Below are 22,782 nucleotides of genomic sequence, written 5' to 3' on the forward strand. Positions count from 1 at the left end.
ACCTGATTAATCTGCTATTAATCAGGGATTCCTTATTAAGTTATTGTTGTAACTTTTTCTTTTATAAACATATTTAACTGTTATTTCTGTACTTTGCTTTTGCTTTACTGTTTATTTGCTTTTACTGTCTTAGTTATTGTTTTTTTATCATACAAATAATATGTATTATTCTTATTATTAAAAGTTACAATGTAAACAGCAAAATACCATAAAAGAAGGTGTCAGCAGTACAACAATGTGTGTTAAAGACAGTGTCTGTGTTTAAAGGTAAATGATCATCTGACCTCTTAAAGGAACGGTCCTGAAAATATGAAGCAACAACAAAGATGAAGAAATGAGATATGAAGCCTTCTTTCTGTTATCGGTTCTGATTGTATTGATCCATAGTGCCACGATCTCTCCTGTTACATCCATGAAAATAACTCTTGATGTGACTCTTAATGTTAGAAAAGATTTATTCCCCATTGACACAAATCAGCAGGTAGATTTTTAGCACCTTAAACGAGAGAATAAAACACAGGTTTCAGGTTGATTTCAAGTAATACAAAGTTTTTACAGTTACATTATCTCTTGTGTTTCATCATCGCTCCAGGCTGTCCTGTATGACTCATTTCTTATCTGTGCAACACATCGGATATAAACGGTTTAAAGCTGCAGGAACGCCTCTGGAAACTTAGCTTGTTTTAATTTAGTAGCATCAAAAGTTGCTCCCTGAGCCATGAAGGTGGATTACCTGCCAGCAAGAGAAAGAATCGACTAAAAAAGACTTTTGGTCTCTGAAATTCAGAAAATCATTGATCAGCTCGACAAGTGGAAAGGTGCTTTTCCTCCGTACGGTGGCCATCAGAGGACATCTCACTCACACATTTTCAGACCTGAGTGAACTTGATTCTAAGCTGGACTCGATCAGCCTCGGTTGTGATTAGACTCAGCTTTAGTTGCTAGCGTTAGCATGCTAACATGGACAAAGGTAAAACAGCACTTTAAGACCAACTTGCTCGGTTATTTCTGACTGAAAAGGGGACAGGGAGGCGGGACTTAACGTTGGGAGGAAGTGGATGTGAATGACAAACAAACATGTAGACATCAGTGATTTAAAGACTAAACCCTTTGTGTCCCATGTGGTTGCTGAAGCAGTCCATTGAGAGACACTCTCCACATATTCTGGATGTTTTCCCTACACCTGTGCAAATGTAGCATGCAGAAAAGGCTACGCTCTGATTGGCCGGCTTGGAAGACATTTTTCTGACATATTTATACTCCTTTCATGCAATAGTGCAAACTCAAGGTAAACAGTGTTAAAGTTCCAGTTACCCTTAAACCGATCATCTTGTAAAAGTAAAACTTGTTTATATACATGTTTGTCTTATCTCTATTTTCTCTATTTGATTTCTTCTAGTGCTTCTCAGGAACCAGCCCACCACTTTAACTCTGATTGTGCCGATGTGTTTTTCAGTTGAAGAACAAAAGTTTGTAATATCTGATGTCTTCGTAGGGATTTTCTGCTTCACAAAAACACATTAAGATTTCTTTTCCTGAGGCGCCGGTTCGGTTTAGCTCAGCGGTGAAATCACACGTCTCATGTGCAGAGGCCACAGTCCTCGATGCGGCGGCCCCAGATTCAACCCACACCCTCAGCCCTTTGCCGCCTCGAGTCCCAACTCTCTCTTCCTCCGTTTCCGACACCGTCCTCTCTTTCTCCATAAAGGAATAAAGGCCAAAAACAAGATATCTCTTCCTGCCTCAGTGAACATTTATTCTCTGTATGAGGGTCAGAAGAAAAGTCTTCGACACATTCATCGACACGATCACCTCCCTGCAGGATTCTTTTAAGCTAAACTTTTTTTCTCTGTGGCATTTGCAAGAAAAACGACACAATCTTTACACAATATAAATAATTAGAGAATAGACGGCGTCCCTAAAGCAAGAAAGGTGTTGTGATAACGTGAAATGACTTCAGACTCGATTAGAAAAGAGTTTCCTGCTAGATTTGAAGACTAATCATTAAATGAAATCTTGTTAAAACCAAAATTACAAAACATATATTCAAATAAAGCACAATTATGGTTCTAAACCTTAAATTATAACAAACCTAACGAGGAGTCGGAGGTCTTTGGCTGCTCAGGTGAGAACAAACATGCAGGAGGAACACGGGTCGTGTGGATGAGGAGAAGTCGAGAAAGTCGTTAGAAACATGTTTAATATATGAAGTGTGTGTTCAAAACCTAAAATGTTTTGGTGCACTGACGACAGCCAGATGGAGCTTTTAGTTTTTAATTATAACGTAAATAAGTCTGCAGATTTTGTTTTTCAGGCTCGGGGGAAACGTCTGATTTATTTCTTTAATATAATTGTGATATAAACGTCTTCTTTGGTTTCTGGCCTCTTTTGCTTATTAATTTTGTCTCCTGCTCTGCACTGGGTTTATGCTTATGCATGACACAGTAATAATACAATCAATCAGTCATGTTGTGGCTGTAATTGAGCAGAGTTAAAATATTGCAGATTTAGACTCCGGTGTTGTGCATCATCTGCATCTGCTTTTAAAAACCCTCGTCATCCTCCTCTTCATCGTCGCCCTCTCCGTCACTGTCCTCTAACAGTCGGGACTGGAGCGCCAGCCGCTGCGCCACAGCCGTTACCATGGCAGCGCCCTTCCCGCTGCCGTCCTCCGAGACGAGGAAGGTGATGTCACACTCGGGGGCGAGGAGGCGCACCGTCTCCTGGAGCTCCTCGCTGAAACTAAGGAGGAGGAGGCGAAGTAGGAGGGAGGACAGATGAGAGAATATTCAGAACAGAGAGAGAAGGAAGGGATGCAAGGAGACAAGGAAGCAAAGGAGAGGAGAATACTTAAATAAATACAGTGTGAACATGTGCAGCTGTGACAGAAGGCAGAATATAAACTGCAGCTTTAATTCAAATGCAGAAATGTGTTAAAGGAAATGTCCCCGCAGGAAACAGAAGTGACACTGTTTCATGTTTTTTTCTCAACATGCTGTTTCTCTCACAAAGACAGGAAGTGAGTGAATGTGTCAACACGGAGCGCCGCCTGCCGCCTGGTCACACAGAGACACATAACTGCCGTTCCACATCTGAGAGCCCAAAATAAAAACAAAGCAGGGCCTGCGACGGGTTCATCGAACTGTGACTGTCTGCTCCAGCCACCGCCTCGGCCGTCAGTTCACTTTGTAGAGACCACGAAATAAGAAATTATGATTTGTTTTAATAATGACAATAACAGGTGAGCAGGTCTTTTACTGCCTTCTTTATTATTTTAGCTTCACTGACCCTAAAACAGAACTTTATCCAGCAAAACACTGCAAAAACTGTCTCTATTTTAGGATACAAGCGTGTATTTTATTGGTTTCTTCGTGTTGAAGCAGGTTTTATTTCGCATGGGGGTTTATTTTTGTGTCAGGCTTACATCTTAAACTGGAATCCCCTCCCCCCTTTGTGACAGAGATCCTTGTTTTCTAACCAGAAACAGCCGTTACGTCGCTCTCTTCAAAGCCACCAGACTCTATTGACAAAAACTGTGATTTTAGCTTTCAGATAACAGGAGCTGTTTGTCTTCTGCTGCCTTGATGGGTTAGTTTGTTTTACATAAATAATGTGTTGTATCTGAGCTAATCCTTAATCCCTAATGAATGCCAAAGTCACACTTTGGGGGTGCTGGTTAAGCTCAGTGTGTAGAGGAGGCTCTCCATGTATAGAGGCTACAGTCTGCGTCGCAGCAGCCGCAGGTTTGACTCCAATCCACGGCCCTTTATTGTCTATCTCCAACTTTCCTATCAGTAAAAGCAGAGGCAGCAGTAGACCAACATCTCAAGTCAATAGAGTTTAGTGGTTTCGAAAGGAGTGAAAAAGAAACATCTGGAATCTACTGGAGCGATTACAGAAGCGATTGCACCTCATTTAGACCCTTTGGCTGCCAACTTCAACTTCTGGAATGCAAACAAGAAGTGGTATTAACAGTAAAACTTGAAATGTCTTTATGTCTGCTGATAGGTATCTTTGAATGTTCTATAAACTATTATAGGTTCACAGAAGTTCATATACTTAAATAAAGCATCCATTATCTATACCTCTTATCCTGTTCCGGGTCACGGGGGGCTGGAGCCTATCCCAGCAGTCATTGGGCGAGAGGCGGGGTTACACCTGGACTGATCGGCAGTCAATATAGCTTTTCAATAGGTTTTTTACCAGCGGGAAAGCGGCTTTAGAGACAGACAACCTTTCACGCTTATATTCACACCTACAGGCAATTCAGTCACCAATGAACCAGAAACCTTCTAGCTGTGAGGGATTAAAAGACTTTTGTCTGAATTCCCCTCATGTTCTCTCTTACTTGGGGTGTTTCCTGTACACCGTCCCGTCCACGCCCACGGTGGTCTTCAGGCGGCCCAGCTTGCGGGTGACCCTCATGTGGTTGGCGAGGGTGGCGAGGGCGGCAGCACAGAGACGGGCGGAGCGAGAGGAGATGGCGTCACAGACCAGACGCACCAAGCGGGCGTCGACTTGATCCCACTGCAGACCCAACTTAGTCAGAATCTTCTGGGCGTTATCCAAACCGCTGTCCGGCCTGAAGCAGAGACACACACAGGAAGTAAGGACCACATAGAGGACCAAACAGGAAGTGCTACCTGTGGTCACCTTCATGTGCATTTGATCAGATTTGAGTTAAATTCTAATACAAGGAAAATTACTGATGCTCCTTTAACAGAGCCCACATTTGTGTTATAATAACATCCAGACAGGAGATTCAGCATCACCTTCTGCCTATCTTGATGCACCAACCCTTCATATAGGATGGGACTGGAATAATTTTGCATATTCATTAAAACTTTGGCTCAATGTAAATGTAGACTCAGCTGTAGAGGTGTTTTAATGAGGTAACCAAAGGAGCAGATCAGCCTGTCAGACTGGTTTACTTGAACTGGAGTGCTGACTGGAGTCTCTGCTAACACTGGAGTGATGGTATCATAAGAACAGGTCAAACATTACATGACATGCCTGTTTGCTTCTCCTGAATTGACCGAGTTCTCACCGCCCTGCATTATTATTATGTAATGTATGAAGGAGTGGTTATCGGCTACATCTCCCTCATCGTCTCTGTTCAGGCTTCATGCCTGATTTCAGAGTTGGCGTTCAAGTTCTCCACCCCACAGACATGCATGATTGATTTAAGAAGTCAGAAAACTCACTCCTCAATCTCTGAGATGTACTTTGTCTCGAATTTTCCCATCGTCCGCAGCGCCTCTGATGTCTGCCCTTTAAACAGCAGCTTCTCCTCCGTCAGCTTCACCAGCAGCAGCCGAACGATCTCCCCTAAATACATGCCGCTGATCATCTTTTCAAAACTACAAGGAGAGGACAAACACAGACGGAAAAAAATCTGTCAGGCATCATAAAATAAGTCAAAGCCTGATATTTAAAGGAAGCTAAGAGACTTAATATCGTTGTCTCTTGATGGTCTATTACTCTATTTGTATAACTAGAAGCATTCCCTGAGCTGTAGATTAAAACATCTGAACATCTTTTGGAAGGATTGCAATATAATTTTGTCCCCAGAAATTTAATGCTAACTATTTTTTGGGATGCCCTGAATTTAACAAGATCAGAATTGCACTAGCCTCCCCCACAGGTCAAAGTTCACACAGTAAAATATCTGAACAACCAGTCAACGAATTGGAACAGAATTTGGTGCACCCATTCACGGTTCCTTGACCATCTTTTCGGCTGATTTTGGTGATCCTCTGATGTTTCCTCTAGCACCACCATTGGGTTGAATTTGCGGCTTTGCTAGCAATGTACCAAAAACGACTGCATAGATTGCAATGAAATTTGGTGCAGATATAAATGTCCCCTTAAGAATGTATTGTAGTAACTTTTGACTTTTCATCCAGCCCTATTATCAGATAAAAAAGTGTTCACTACAGTAGCTTATAACGAACTATCTATACATTCAGATCAGCCTTAGCTGCATTTTGTCTTTTGAGTCTATTAGCAAATGTTTGTTTTCTAGCATGAACGTGAAAAACAGCCTGCTAGCATTGTCTTTGTGAGCATTACAATGCTATTAAATTTATATAGACGTTAGCATTTAGCTCAAAGAGCTAGAGCTCTCGCAGACAGTATCATGCTGCTGCCTCAGAGAGCATGCTAGCACCTATCATTCACAGAAAATCTGTAAACAATTAAGTTGATAAGCATCCGTTACTGAGCAGTAATTCACTTATAGTGTTAAATTGTAAAAACATAGCATAACTTAATAAGCTAACAGGACCAGCTCACCAACAATGATTGTTGTTTATTAAATTCATTGTTTAGTCTATTAGCTGTTGTGTTATTTTTAGATTATGTTAAACTCACATTTTAATTGAAACAGAAAATATTTGGTGTCTGGTGTTTGTAGACAAATTACTCTAAATGTTAGTTTTTCCTCGACCTGTAAATTGTTTCACCTTTAAAACATTTTCCAAACACTGGTCATACGTACGTGTGGACGCCGGGGTTGATGGACGTCTTGTCCACCTCCACGTCAAACTCGGTCAGGATTCCTCTCAGGGAGCCGTCGTCTCCGAAGCCGCCCCACTCTGTGTTGATGCACATCCGCCCGTCCTCGCCCTCCACCCGCTTCACGTTCTTCATCTCCTCCATGTAGCAGGCGTTTGTTCCCGTACCTGCAGAGAAAAACGCATGACAGAGGATTGACCTGATTAGATCTTATTTGTTTATGGACAGAGTAATCTCATAATTACGTTTAGATCTAAAAAAATGTCATTAAAATTTATTGAAAGCAGTCAGTTTTTCTATAATACTTTTTCATATTACGGAGGTCCTGAAATGCGGATCGTTCTCTTCTTCTATGTAATTCTTAATATGTCACTCTCTCAAGCACACACACACACTAACGCAGAGTAATGCTGTAATCACCTCCTGAGGGAGAACGTTCGCTTCTTATTGCGGCGAGTCCTCAAACCAAACTAATTACAGCAGAGAAAAGAGACGATTCACTGCCACAGCTCGACCCTCGTTATATCTAATATGATCCTGCTGTCAGAAGAAACATCGTGTCCCTTAAATAAGAACTAACGTGTCTGTAAGGGTCAGTAACACCTGAAGAAAAGCTGGGGATTGTGGGTCAAAGTAGAAACAGAAGAAACAGGTGTCTACAGTATATTAAAGGCAGTATGTGAAACAACGTTAATAAATACACGCATGGCTGTTAAGCTTACTGCGGCTAACATCCTCATAACTTCCATCAGTGACATGATTGAACATGATACACCAAACACCTTTGCTTTGTGCTGTTAGCTACATCATTTATTGTTTGCTAAAACCAACAGTGTTTGTCAAACTAAAATAACTAGGACAGCTGCTAAAGTCATTTTCCAATCTAGCCATCTAATACATTGTATTTGGCTAGCATTGATGTTAGCAAGCAATTAAGCTAAGGCTAGAAAACAAGCTGTAACTTAGCTACACTGCATGGGTCCAGGGTTGGTTGTTTGAAAGATAATTTCCTCGGCCAATGTTAAAAAGAAGCTGATGTTTCCCACTCAAGAGAGTATTTAGCTGGGTTAGCTTGCTAGCTAGCTATTCTTCTGCGTTAGAGAGCAAGCTAATGTTAGCTAACAAAACCAAACAAATCTGCCTCCATTACTTGAATACTTTTGCGGTGTTCATCCTACTTTTACCCCAAATGTCAGTTCAATATCCATTTTTCCAGACATGTTGATATAAAGTCTTTTTGTGTTTTGTATTGGACTTTTTTAAACACACTATAATACACACTACCAGTCAAAAGATTGGACATATTTTCTTACACAAGTGAATATGAAAATGTGTCCAAACTTTTGACTGGTAGTGTCATTGTAAGCTGTAAAGATGATATTTTTAAAGTGCAGTATTTTTTAAACATCACAACTTCTATGAGGTCATAATTTTAATAATACACACGTTTTAACTTTTTTATAGTATTATCTTTTTAATTGACACTTGCATTATTTAAAAAGTCCCTCTAGTCAGTTTTTACATCGATGATCAAACACGTTCTGTCTGTAAAGATGAATAGAGAAAACATCTAAAACATCTATATCTTTTAGTCTACTGTAAACTTATCCACTGGATTTATTTGACAAAGTACACTGCAGTAAAGCTCAGCTGAGCTGAATGCTAACGTTAGCATGCGCCAGTGGTGTTAGGTAACAAAGTATATTTACTTAAATACTGTACATACAATTAGTACTTGAGTACCATTTTATGCGAGATTATACTTATAGATGTGTATATTGATGCTAATACTTGTGAGGTGTATCTGAGTACACGCTGCTGTTGTTCGATAAATAAAATTGATTGGTTACCGATGATCATGCCGATCTCACAGCTCTGGTCTCTGTAGCCGCAGCTCATCATGGTGCCCACAGTGTCGTTCACCATCGCAACCGAGCCGATATCAAAGTCCTGCAGAGAGAGAGAGAGAGAGACAGGTGTGTTTATATCCTTCCTATTTATAATCTGTACACCAAATTACCCGCCTACACACACATTAGGCCAGCCATCCGAGAAGAGCTCAGATGCTTTGACTTATTATAAGTAGCAAAACAAGGATTTAAGGATTCAGGGAGGTTTTATTGTCTGAATATGTTCATACATGAAAGGGAGCAAAATTAGGTACTCACATCTTGAAAAAAAGAAAGCAGTAATAGAAAATAAAACTGTGTAAAAATAAAAACAACAATAACTAAAACTGTACCTCGATAAATATAATAAAAATATGACAAAGAATATGAGTGGGGGGAGAACAGGCCAAGTGGCCCCACTTGCACAACTACAATCCTAAAAAGTCCAGCATTAAAAATATATTAAAACATGAAAAAATGAAAGAGAAGACAAACTCAAAGCAGCTGTGATTTATCTTATATAGTGTGTCACACTGACCCCTCTCCTGTGGATGGCCTCTTTCAGGAGCTTCACCACGTCTTCTCCCTCCACTCCAGAGCAGTTGAAGCCTTTGGTCCAGCGGATCAGGATGCTCTGTGCAGAGAGGGAGTTTAATTTAAATTTAAATGTTTTCAATAACTGAGCCAGTTTAAAAACACATACAGAAGACTTTGCACCATGCAGAAACATTTGTATATTATTTTTCTAAATCTTGGATTCACCAAACTCTCTGGTGCACTCATTTAATCCTGATTAATGTCGTAATCAGAAGGTTAGATTTCATCATTAGCATAGCATCGATACCCCTAAAACTGCCATATAAGGCTTCCTGTTCTTGTTTGTAGGCTAGTTGCCCTTAAAATAAAGCCACCAAAGATTTTAAAAAAGACAAAAGCATGAATTCAGAAGTGTTAAAAGTAATAATAAAGGGTCTAAAACAAATAAAAACATTAGATATGTAGCTGCTAACCTTGTGAATGTATTGTAGGATAAAAGAAGTGGATGTAGCTACCAAACACAGAGTATGCCATTACTGCAGTTGCCATCTTGTTTTTCTTTTTGTTGGAGCCAGAAGTCGTCACATCACAAAGTAGCCTCGCCCTGAATCATCCCCTTCTTTAAGCTCTGTTTGACTCTAAACGGCTCCATAATTTACTGAATGAACATCATGCTGCGTTCAAGAAAACTTGACACTAGAGATTGAGACCATAAACTCATTAGGAAAACGTTTACGGAGGTCATAAATCAAGAGCGAGACGGCTCATGTCCCCCTCTGGTTTCATACGTTAATAAAGAATAATTTTGACACCCAGAAGAGTCGCCCCCTGCTGGGCATTATAGAGAACGCAGGTTAAAGACTACATCCACTTCTTGTTCAGTCTGTGGATTTGAATTGCCAAAATAACGCGCTGCACATGCACTAGACTGGAGGCTTTCCTGTGCCATGAAGAAAAAGTGTTTTATTGTGATAGTGAGGTTGTGTGTGTGGGTGTGTGTGTGGGTGTGTGTGTGGGTGTGTGTGCGAGACCTTGTCGATTTCTTTCTGTTCACAGGGGAAGGAGAAGGTGAAGCCCAGAGGAAGAGTTTCTCCTTTCAGGTCTTGAGAGACGAGGAAGTCATTGAGACAGCCCGCGATGTGGTTGAACAGCTGCACAGAAGGAAAGGACGGACGTTTAACTGAGACATCTTTAGCATATTCCTCAAGGATAATGTGTGTAGGATCTATTTTAAAAATCCTGTGTGTGTCACCTGATCTCCGGTCCCCAGCATCATTTCCTGCGGGATGGCACAGATCTGACTGTCCATCTTCAGCACCTTCTGCTGCTCCTCAACGACTCGGACATGAAGCACCCGGAAGTTTGTTCCACCGAGATCCAGCGCCAGGAAGTCGCCTTTCTCTGCAGGGAGGAACAATGAAATGATGGATCAAGGTAATTAATACATTTATGTACATTAAAAAGTAAAGAAGAAATCAGGATAAAACTGGTTATTATGGTGATTTAAAGAATTGGAATACAGCTTAAGATCATGTTTTGTTTCCTATCTGAACACTCAGCATGCTTTCGGTTGGTCTCAAAATTTAAACTAAAGCCTAATCAAAAACTTGTAGCGCTCAGGTTGCTCTTTGATCTAACTAATACACTATAATAGTTCTTACCCGTGCCGTCCGGTGTGGCCCTGACGAAGGTGGGCAGCATCTTGACGGGCGCCCTGTGGTGGGAGTGTTTCCCCAAACCTCGGATCATGTCCTTCCTTAGCCGAGCAGAAACGTCCCGCAGGCTGTCCAGAGACAGACGGAACGAGTCCAGGTGCTCCTCCACCTAAAGGGAAAGGTACACATAATTCATGAGTAATGAATAAAAGTCATTTATAGGAACATTTTGATATAAATGGGTTTTTCCAGACTGCATTTTAGCTACAAGCCAGTTTATGCCATGATCACCTGTCCAGTGTTCCCCTTAGTGTCTTTAATCAATCTGATTTGTATTAATTATTATTTTTTAATGTTTGGTTCATTAGTCTGTCAATTTAGAGTTTTTGCAACTGGATTTTTTTTGGTTTATTTCAATTTTGCACACTATATATATTTAAAGGATTGCACATCAACACAAATCTTAATGAATGTTGTTTGTTTCATAAACCAGAGAAAGCCAAACAGAGAATAATTATATAAAAACATATATATTCCGCTGTTTTATATTTTTGCAAAGTGCTTTATTTATTTTGACCCAGGATTAAAACATGCAGGACTGCAATGAGCCAACAAAAATACAACAAAAATAAAAGGTGACTGCTCATTGTTGATCCACAAGATGGCAGCGTTCTCTCAAAATCTGAAATATTAAAACTGCAGAAAATCCCTGCTGCAGGGACTGATATAAAACTGTGAGGTTATTACGACATGGCAAAGAAAAAAGCAGACTTCTTTGTTGTGCATCTCCTGGTTGGGTTTAAGAAAACTGTAAATCACAGGGGCGACAAACTTTATCATAACACCATCACAGTTCAACCACTGGAACTGTTATTATAATAATTATTAAGCTATGGGGAGCTTCAGGTCACACCTGTGCAAAAGGGCTTAACAATAAAACCTGAATGAACTGAAACAGGAAGTTGTCTTTCCAGTCTCATGGTGTTTTTAGGAATCTGCGTCAAAGCTGACGAGGATCTTATCGCAACAAGAGGAGTCAACCTGTGACACATGTTAAAGGAAAGTACTGAGTCTGCAGCGACTGGTTGACAGGTCTGTGTCATTATGTGGAAGATGGAAGACTCATCAAACAGGAGCATAAGGAACATATTTAATTAGATAAATAAATAAGTAAAATGGCACAATGAAAAGAATGCCGAATTAGCTGTTAGCAGCTCCTGTTTGCAGTTTACCCATGGATGTACAGACAACTATCACTGGCTTACTTTGACTCTGAAGTAAACTTAAAAACACATGATTCCAAGGCAAGTTCTGAACTGGCTATTTACTGACTCAATTTCCCCTCCTGCAGCATCTTTGCCGCAGGCTTCGCCCTCTGCACAGCCCTGTGGAAGCTTTTGTTTTGTCCTGAAGAACTTCCACATCTATTAAGAAGCTTATCCAGTCATTACAGGGTTAAAATGGGACTGGACTCCTGCCACTGCACATCCGACATTAATCAACATTCCTCTAACAGCATGTTTGACTAAAGGTTTGTCTGCAAATTAGACAAAATATAAAATATATTAAAGAGTTTTATCCAGAAATCAACCAAATTATATTATATTATTATTATATGACCGATTTAAAGATCTGTATGTTATGACCTCCTGCTACATTTGACTCCAGTTTAGAACTGCAGTGTTGAAGCTGCTGTGTTTCTGTTAGATTAGGAGTTTTGTTGGCATATTCTGCAGGAAGTGGCCTGGCTGGTAAAACATGTAATGATCCTCTGGAGATGGCAGCAACAATTCACATTTCTCTTCCTGTTTTCCGCTTCCTGGAAAGCTGGAAAAACCCTGCACAGCTTTTAAAATCTGCACTGAGCTGCTTTAATGTCAAACTGAGATTTCTAAATTTACAAGTGTAATTATTGTTGTTGTTGTTGTTATTTCATGTGTGTCTTCATCCAAATAATCCAACCAAACCCTGCTTAATCCTCTATACATTTTTGCAGACACACCTGGAGTAAACACGCCCTGCTAGCTGTGGGAGAATTTGGGACATGTGTCTGGGAAGGATAGGTGTGTCTGCTTTTAGCAGTAAGACCCCCGTGTTTCCAGGTTTCCACATGGAGGCTCAGACTGGATCACAATCAGGACCCGTTTCAACACAGTTGATGTTTAGTGTGGTTTCATGGTGAATATTTTCCTTGGCAGCCTGATGTTTTTCTCACATGCGTCTAAAACATCTCAGACAAGTTACAACAGCCCTGCTGCCATACCTGAAAGAATAGGATTCCCAGGATGATAAAATCAGGAAGGAACTATTTTATTTCAAGGATGGTCCATAAAATAGGCTGAAATTAAAACTTTTGCTAGCTTGCTAATGAAGGCTAACTCTAGAAAGGTGGATGTTAACTCTACGTCCAGCAGACTGTTTTCTTTGTAGATGACTTCTTTAAACAAAAACCCTTTCAAAGCTTTACCGCTAACTAAGCTAAACAAGTCCTGGGTTATGATATAATGTCTACAGACAGAGGCTTAAGCTAACAAGTCTAAAGTTATGACATCATGCTAGGTCCCAGGTTATGGTAATGGTCATGATGTCACGCTAACATTTTATTATATTATGCTGACAAACTGACACTAAAGCTAACAGGTCCCATGTTATTATATTATGCTGACAAACTGATGCTAAAGCTAACAGGTCCCATGTTATTATATTATGCTGACAGACTGATGCTAAAGCTAACAGGTCCCATGTTATTATATTATGCTGACAGACTGATGCTAAAGCTAACAGGTCCCATGTTATTACATTATCCTCACAGTTGATGATACATGATGCAGAATACGAAATATAAAACAGCATTTGTATCTGAAGGTAGAGCTTGTTATTAGTAGTTAATTAGTTAATTAAAATGTTCCTCTATCTTGTTTGGATGCTAACTAAAAACACATACAGTACTCACACCAGCAACACCGAGAAAGGTTTAGGCTTTAAAGAGAGATGCGCTAGTGTATGCTAAATAAGTCTCCAACGTTAGCATAAACACTGATAACATTTGAAACAGGCTCCAACATAAAAGGTGTGTCAGTTAATAACTTTTTCTAACTTAACCTGTAACCCCTCAAGATAGTTTAGTTAGATAATGTCCTCTTTTGTCACGGCTTTAAAGGGCAGGTTATCACTGTAGGCAATACGCTAGGTAGCTGCTTATGCTGATGTTTCTAGCTTATGTTCAGTGTAATCCATTTCAGACACTTTAGTTCTTATATTTTTGCTTTTTGTTGAGGCTTAAAAAATACATCACCTACCAGACTCTTGATATTATGATTACCTTCTCTTTAATTATCTCTTACTACAGCCTCATGACCACCACTTTTACATCATCACCCTTCAGGATGAGCTAGCGAATGGTCTTCCAACAACTCGAGACAACAGTAGGATGGTACATTTTTACAACTCATATCATCAGCAAAGTTAATTTGTTCCTACAAAATGTACCGTCTAAAGTTTGATTATTGGTATAATTACTGCACAAATGTAACAGCCCCATATAGTTTGCATGATTATTTCCCAATTGTCTTGGAGTTAATCCTTGTTCAAGCACCAGGGTCAGGATAAAATCTGGAGCAACAGATGCTGGATACAAACACCACCCCTCCTTTTGTTGTTTCTCTCTTTTACATATTCTTCTTCATGAGTACAGTAATTTTCCAGGGACGTGTTAGCTCAGGCCTGCTCTCACTCTTTCTCTGTCGTTAAACTCTTTCTTCACCTCCTTCCCTCATGATTTCTTTCCGTCTCTTGTCTCTACTCGTTTACCTAAGAGGAGGCAGGGCTTCATTCCTCCATCATGACTCTGTCTGACTCTTAAAAGGCATACCTACTTATTTGATATGTACAGTAAAGGTCAACCAGTTGTGGAAGTACTCAGATGTGCTTATTAAGTAAACACAGAACATTACGTTACATTATTTCATTGTGAGACATACTGACAGGATACTACACATACAACGGTTTACATTTTAAATGGTATTTCTGACACATTTTGCCATAAACAGGCATTATGCCTCCTACAATTTGGAGGCAATTTGTTCATCTATAATCCAAGCATTATTTTTACAATGCCTACAATGCAACATATTTTTATATGTCATCGTGGGTGTCAGCCATAAATAAATCACATTTATATGTCTGAGAAATTTATGAGACTGATCAAGAGATGTAAGAAGTATTCAGACCTTTGATTCAACTCAATCTACGACGGAGTATTCGGGCCACATCAAAGAAAAAAGGAAAAGTACGATTTCCTTTAATGTGGCCCAAATACTCGTAAAAATCGTATTTGCGTAAAAGTATTACCAATAAAAAACACTTAAAGTATTAAAAAAGTATTCATAAGGTAGTCCGGTAGCTTGTGGAGGATGAGTTCCTTTCAAGTGTCATCATTGTTTGGTAATTACATGCTTAATAATTCATATTTTAGAAACTCATTAAAGGTTTTCTATGTAATTATAGTTTTCAGATAAATATTGTGGAATAAAATATTGGATATTTTTTAATTGTAATTTAATACAAACAAAACTGTTATTATTATAAAAAGGACACAAGCACAGTGGCTGTCTGAATGAACCCTGCTGAGAAAACAGAAATATAACGTTGGGTGTGACTCCTGCGTCTGTCCTTCTGAGGGGTTTTCAAAATAAACTTTTGAACTTGTGATGATGAAGCTACAAAACTGGAAGTCCTACTGCAACATTACGGGATGTTTGATGACTGATCCTCCTGTGTGAGTCAGACTGAAATAAACTCATTCCATATGAGAACCCTCCCAGCAGCAGCTCTGACTCCTGGAGACAGACCGTTTCTGCACACAGTGAGTAACAACATGTTGCTGGCAGGGACAGAACGTTTTACACAATATCACTAATGCAGTCATTTTAGTCTGACGTGCATCGAGATGTAAGCTTGGAGACAATGCTCAAAGTTGTTAGCAACAAGGCAGCATTTTTAAGTTCATTATGAGTATATGTTTGTACCGTTTAGTCAGTGGTGGAAGATCACTCAGATATTTTACTCAGGTGGAAATGTGTCACTTATGTTAAAGTACTCCAATTAATCTCAATGTCTTGCATTAAAAATCCAGAAGTTTGCAGTAGACAAGAAAACGACCCCTAAATTTGATATATCACTGGATTTATTATCTTGCCTGCAACATTTAACATCAAAGCTAGTCACAATTAAGTATCTGTATAATACTTGTTATACTGTTGGGTGGTTTAATTTATGACAGTTAATCTTTAATTCATTAATTATGCCTCATATTTTATTTTGTCTGATAAATGTAAAGTAAAAAATTAAATATGTACCCCTGAAGTTTAATGTAGCAAAGTAAAGTAGAAATAAAGTATAAATACCTCAAAAAGTAAAGTTGGCCTACTTTGTTACTTCCAACAACTGCCTTTGGTTTTAACATTAATAACAATGAAGTAAATGAGTTTTTACCTGTTGTTCATTTCATTTAAGCCAACGTTTCCATATTTTAAAGAAGAAAGGCCTGAATTTGTTTATGTTTTTTATTGTTAAATAAGCACTTTATGTCTTTTTGTTACAGGTATGTTTCCAAATTTTTATAATTCGCATAACAAAGGAATATCTTCTCACACTTTAGCAATATTTGTGATTTTAAATGACTCAGAGTACAAAGTGTTTACCTCTCTGCAGCAGTTTTCTTTAATGTTTCTCACCATCTCTTGAACCATCTAAGGAAACAAAAACAAGCCTTCTTCTTCCTCAGGTGAGACGTACCTTACTGAGAGTGTCCGGAGGGATGCCATCCAGGTGCGGATTAGCGATGTCTCCGCTCATTTTGGCCTTCTTGGACACCTGTGTGACGTTAGCTGCTCTGCTGCTCATCTGGTCAGAGGAGGTTGAAGGGTCAGTTTATCCAAATTACAAAATATTTCTAACAACAAGCAGCAACAATCTAACAACCACCCTCATATAGTGGAGGTGAAGTCATCTAGTTGGAGGTGCTAACAGTTAGTTAAAGAAAGACAGAGAGACAGATACATAGATGTTCTTCATTGATGCCAAACTGGGAAAGTGTGGGTTTAGCTTCTTGAAATGTGTCCTGAAGCAGTAAAAATGCATAAATGATATCAAAGTCGAAACTCTTTGAAAATTAACGCTGACAACATTCAGAATCAAACTGTATGGCTAAATACAGTACACTGTTTAGCTTTTAGCTAAAGCGGTAAAATGATAACGATTAAATAAGAAGAGCTGAAAGTTCACTTCAAAAACTGGAACTCTGTATTATGGCTCTCTGTCTATGTTTCAGTATAAAGTAGGATCCAATTATGTGTTTACCTGTCATTTAAACAACCAATATATTTTGTTAGCATTCGACATTGCTAACAGCCACATGCTATCTACATGGGAGTTGTGACTTAGCTGGTAAATGTTAGCAAACTGACACAAGAGAAGAAACTGGTTTTAAATACAGTACAGAGCTAAATACTAGTTAATTCATAATAGACATTTAGAAGTAGCTAACTAGCTAAGATAGCTTGAAGCTAATGTGGCTAACTTGAAATTTGAAGCTCAGTTAGGGTGAACTTTCAAGACAAGACAGTTTTAGTTAATAACACAAACAGGTAATTGTGTGATATGCTATAAAATAGTGACATTTTGGCTGCTGAACACTGAATTGTGGTACTTAACTTCACAAGCATAGAGGATAACCCCTGTGGGTGAGGTATTTTGTTTCCCCATCTCTAATTGGAGCACCTAAAATCTCAAACGTTTATTTTCTATCTCATGGGCGCACGATTAGAAACAACATACAATAGAAATACACACAATCCACATACAGAAGTAAAATCCACAAAGAACAGACTATTAAGTGTTCAAAGATACAACAAGTCTTAAAAAGAAATTTAACTTTTTGTTTGATGCTAAACTTATAAGTCACACTGACTTTCCTTTCTTAAAATGTCCTTCATGCGATCAAGCAGTAAAACATTCACAAACAGGACATTCACAGTAATAAAGAGCTCAAGTTCCTGAGGAATAAAGTGTGATGACTCTGTTTATTGATGCTTTCACTCACTAACTGTGGCTCTAAATGACGCTCAAATATTTGTTATTCTCTACCAGCTGTTTGGACGCACCTTAAATAAATATTGGTTTTGGAACTTGAAAGCTCTTCAAGTTATTTTCGTTTTCACCGCAGGCCTGGACTTTATTTTGTATATTAACCTTTTAACAGATTAACAAGCATTTTGCCATCTGCATTTAAATTAGCGACGTTAGCTGTTAGCTATATTGGTTGGTTTACCACTTTGGTCCTGACTGAAATTGACCTACTGAATTAATTGTGATTTAATTTGGTATAGAGGTCCATTTTGTCCAGACGGTGACACCTAATCACTTTGACAATCCTATGACTTTTCCTTTAGCGCCACCAGCAGGTCAAAATTTAAACTATCCAACGTAATATTTCAGCAACTACTGGATGTGTTGGTACGAAATTTAGTACAAACACTCATGCTTCAAAGATGATAAATCCTACCAACTTTGGTTATCCTCCGACTTTTTCTCTAGCGCCACCATTGGGTTAACATTTTTTGGTCTCAACAACTGTGAGATGGATTGCCAGAGATTTTAATGCGTTCGTGTTCCTGACAAATGATAAATGATAAATAAAAATAACTTTGGTGATTTCTTGTCAGGAAGTTTTTAGGTTAGAATTTTAAATTGTCCAATGTTTGATTGTGCTGTTCAAAGAGTAATTAAAACAATAAAAGAAAAAGTGTTTGTTTCTGAATAAACCTCATATTAGTACATTTGACCTGCTGGTGGGGCTAAAGGAAAAGTCAAAGGAACTCAAAAGTCATTATAGGCGTCATCCTCTAGTCAAAATGAATATCTGTACATAATTTAATCACAATCAATCCAATATATCTGAAGATATTTTGGTGTAGAGCAATGTGGTAAAGCAACTTACATTAAATCTAACTCCTACTAACTCCTAATTGGGCCAATATACAGATGAGATAATGCTGTTGAGTCTGTAAAAGTCAATACAAAAAGAAAAGAACATACTGCAGTATCACAGATTATTTGGCGTAACATTTGTGTACCAGGGGTATGCTCTGATCTAACTGATCAAAGGAGGAGGTCTGCTGACATTGTTTATACACAGGTAGGAGTGCCAACATTGGCTGGCATAACAGCCAATGTTGGCATGGCAGTTAGCATGGTAAACGTCATACCTGCCAAACAACCACATTTGTGAGCATGCTAGCTTACTGCTATTAACTGAAGCCTTTATCCTGGCTGTAGAGTCTTTTAAAGTAAATATTTAAACGGATATATTGTGATAATACTGAATGTTAAAGTCATTGCATATGATGCAAAGTAGAAAGAGGATCCAGTATTTGAAGCTTTAGAAGTAAATAACTAGCCAAGATAGCTTTAAGCTAGCTTGGCTAATTTGAATTGAACAGATCACCTAAAGTCCTTTTCTCATGTGACTTGGATTAAATGCTGATAGAAATCCAAAATAAGGAAAGTCCACACAAAAAGGGAAACGAGCCCTTATTTCACCCGCCGTCCATCATCAGACGGCTCCAAAGACACTGGAAGAAAAGCTGAATCTAAACTAACTAAAACTTCATCCTATCACTGTGCCAATAAAACCGCCTGTGAGACATTAATTAAAGGCAGGAGCTGTGACTCGATAACTTCATCATGTGAGTTTATCTGTAAAGGAAGCTTCTATGTCTGGATTCGCTCTGTCAGGGAAGTTAAAGCAGTTCCCTCATCCTGAGGTCAGGAGCTGTGTGCACATGATTTCTGAGGACAGCTGCTGTATGACTGAACTGAACTTGACCTCAGACACATGACCTAAGTTCAATAACGTGAGAAATCATGACTTCAAGTAAGTAAATAAGTACAAATAAAATTGGATAGTAAAGTGCAAAAAATGTAAACAAGGGACTGGTCAGCAAACCCACGAAACTGTTGGTTGTTTTGTTGGGAGTATTGATCTTCTCTGAAAGATCAGGGCTTGGGTTAAATTAATCACTTTCTAAGTAACGTCAGTAAGTTTTGTCATGTAGTGTTAACGTTTGTTTTACACAGGGGACACAAACAAAAGCCTCCTTGTTTTCTTATTTCTGACAATCCACAACACGGACTCTCCAGCTCTTTATACTAATCGCCTGCATTCACTTGCTCCTCAGATGGTCCCAGTTCCCGAGTTTCGAAGTCGTTCCTCCGACTCCTTCGGTTCTTTCAAAGCTTTAAATCGTAAAGTGTAAAAAACTGGGAGGTAATGAAAAGATGTTACATATTTTATTGTTCAGAACTTAACTCTAGGCGGACAGCAACTATTTGTTACAACCTTACTGACAAGTGACAGTCAATTAGTTAAAGTCAATCACCATAAAGCCGATGTTTACTTTGGTCCGCCATGTCTTTGCATAATTTGACATACTTCTCTAAACCCGACAAGTCAGGTACCAAAATGTTCTTTGACTTTCCCAGGTGGTCTTCTGCCTTCACCTGAATTTTCTCAGTTAGAAACAAATACATGGGCCATAATAAGCGGCCTACTCAGACAGTCTATAACGAAGCTCCACTGTTACATCAAACCAAGCAACGCTAGCATAAAGCTGCTCCAGAGTCTGCGTTTACGTTGCATTCTGGCGGTACAGAAGCAAAAGACGTGCGAGTTTTACACACACACACACACACACACACACACACACACACACACACACAAAGCACTGTTTCGTCCTGCCGTTTCCACCAATGCTGTTTCGCCTCTATTACTACCTCTGATGCCGGCTCATAGGGGGAACGACTTCGCCCCACCATTCCACCTCCGTGCTTTTTAGATGAGGCGTAACAGAGACGTAACAGTCCTGCTTTAAACTGGCAGTGTGGTGTAGGTAGTGTTTCTGAGATATATGGTAACTATTCATTCTGAGTAAAATTTAAAACACAGGACTGTTGCTTCTTTTACTTCAGTAAATATTTTTCAAACTTCTTCCAGTCAACTACTTTGTTTTTACTTCTGTGATGTGAATGTCCTTTGGTACTGGTACTGACTGGTAGACTGAAGAACTTTTTGTACATCAGTGGAGCCTAAAACTAATGATGGAGTCTAACCCCAGATCAAAAGTACGTAAAGGGTCTTAGATGCCGTCTTCTATGATTGTAAAATCATGTCAAATGTTTGTATCTCGTCTTTCATTTCTTAATGTTTCACATGGGGCTGCTGTGACGCAAGAACCTTCCTCGTTATAATCACGTTATTATCATCAAACCCCCCTGAGGACATACAGAAGTTGTGACGCCTCTGACCTCAGGAGAAGCTCCAGCTGATGACAACACTCTGCATAGAAGTTTTTGTTGTGTTTTTGGGTGGAGTGTCCCTTTAAGATCAGGTTACTGTAGACACCTGAAGCTCTTTAACTCCGTCTGATGATGTCAGAGACGAGTTAATGCGACTATACATCCCACTGTCAGAGAATGTCGCCGTCCCTGTTGGCATGAATAACCTGAAACTCTACGTCACCTAAATGCAGGTAATTCATGGAGCATGTATTTAAGCCACGCCCCCTCAGAGTCACACCTGAGCAGGGAAAAAACTACAGCTCATTTCTGCTACTGTATTTTCTCTTCTTTCTTTACAGATCCACCAAATTTTTACAGGATGCAGCTTTAAAATAACTTCAATTTATCGGATTATCACATTTAAAGATCGACCTAAACATAATCTACGATCTGAAACAGTGTCCATCTTCTTACAGTGTACCTATTGGAGCAGCAGCAGAGGCTTCTCTGACAAATTTGACCATTTTAAGGTTTCAATACTTGGATTTGTGTGTCATTTAAAACGGAAGCAGAGAAAAAATCAGCTGCAGTGTAAAATATAAAGAACCAGTGAGGATGAAAACTTAAACGTCTTCTTAGAAGTACAAACACATGTTTTAAAAAGGCTTCAGTAAGCGTTAAAAGCTTAGAACACAGATGACTTCTTCTCTCAACAGCTCATCTCATAAAAAGCAGTTTCTCACCTTTGCGTCCTGCGCTGCTCCGCTCTCACTGACAGGAGTGAACTTCCTCAATGAAGAAGAAGAAGAAAGTGTGAGAGCGCAGTTTGAGAGAGTTTACACCCACTTCATCTGCAGGAGGAATGTCGCAACACGAGGAGGCGCGCCGGCTGTTTGTTTTCTGAGCGGACAGCAGAGGAGGATGTTTCATGTCATGTTTCACGCGCGGCGGCGCGTTTCCAAACAGCTGATTTTACGGAACAAACCGACACTGACGACTAGAGCAAAACCTAGCACGGCCGAGGGAAAATCCTGTTTTGGGCAACATAAAAAAACACAAAAAAAGGTTGGCGTTCGTTTGTCTGTCTCTGCGCGTAAAGACGCACAAGTAGCGCAAAGTCAGACTTCTTTTCTTGGGTCAGAACCTTAAATTATCCCCAGTTTACCCGTTTTAACGAGTTTTTATATTTTATTTTAAGACTTCTACTACTACTACTTAAGTACAAATGTAAGGTATGTATATTTATATTATTCACGAGTCTTGTTTTCGTGCTATACTTTCTGCTACGTTAAATTTACAGCTTTAGTTACTGAACACATTTATATTTCCACACACAAAGTTTAAAATATGTTTAGTTAAAAACGAAATTTCTCAGCTGTTTAATTCTAGTACAGCTGAAATAACAAGTTAATAAACTATATTAACAAACATTGAAGATATTCTTCAGAGAAAAACATTAAAATTCGAGCTTCTTAAATTGTTAAAATTATTTTAACCTCAACCAAATCCAACAATAAAATCCAGCTTCTTTAATGCCTGAGTAAAAATAATGATAGACTATTTAAAAAGGGAGCAGTCACAGGAGACATATTAATACTATACATACTGTAGCTACAGTATTTATACAGTGGTTTTAGTAGAGATCTTAATGTGTAGGTGGATTCTGCTGCCGTCACCAGATTTCTTTAATGTATCGACTCGTTTATCACATTTGTGTCAGTGCTTTATAGCTGTATATCACAATAATTTCTTCACTGTTGTACTGCTACTTAAAGGTATAATCTGGAAGATTTCCATGTAAATAAATGTCTGTTACATCACTATCTATCGCCGAATGAGGTAACACA

At 39.0% G+C, this 22,782-nt stretch overlaps 1 protein-coding gene across 1 annotated transcript; it reads right to left on the minus strand.

Annotated features, from left to right (window-relative positions):
* Positions 1–368: 368 nt before the first annotated feature.
* On the minus strand, positions 369–21,745 carry LOC138596185 (hexokinase-2-like). The gene is made up of 11 exons (XM_069667805.1): positions 21,679–21,745; positions 16,394–16,501; positions 10,604–10,766; positions 10,195–10,343; positions 9,974–10,093; positions 8,944–9,039; positions 8,367–8,466; positions 6,500–6,683; positions 5,205–5,360; positions 4,349–4,582; positions 369–2,742 (listed from the first exon to the last, which is right to left on the minus strand). The coding sequence occupies exons 2-11, from the start codon at positions 16,499–16,501 to the stop codon at positions 2,544–2,546; spliced, it is 1,509 nt and encodes a 502-aa protein (XP_069523906.1). The 5' UTR covers positions 21,679–21,745; the 3' UTR covers positions 369–2,543.
* Positions 21,746–22,782: the final 1,037 nt, after the last annotated feature.

This window comes from Semicossyphus pulcher, unplaced genomic scaffold (genome assembly GCF_022749685.1).
Source record: "Semicossyphus pulcher isolate SPU_LCO1_2020_fin unplaced genomic scaffold, fSemPul1.0.p SCAF_10, whole genome shotgun sequence".
NCBI classification, from domain to species: Eukaryota; Metazoa; Chordata; class Actinopteri; order Labriformes; family Labridae; genus Semicossyphus; species Semicossyphus pulcher.

Excerpts from the sequence above, each read along its gene's own strand:
- LOC138596185 (XM_069667805.1), bottom strand. The coding sequence starts at position 16,501 with ATGAGCAGCAGAGCAGCTAACGTCACACAGGTGTCCAAGAAGGCCAAA. Across the intron at positions 10,094-10,194 it reads TGCTGGGGACCGGAGATCAG|CTGTTCAACCACATCGCGGG; the intron begins GTGACACACACA and ends CCTTCTGTGCAG. Across the intron at positions 9,040-9,973 it reads AACAGAAAGAAATCGACAAG|AGCATCCTGATCCGCTGGAC; the intron begins GTCTCGCACACA and ends CTCTCTGCACAG.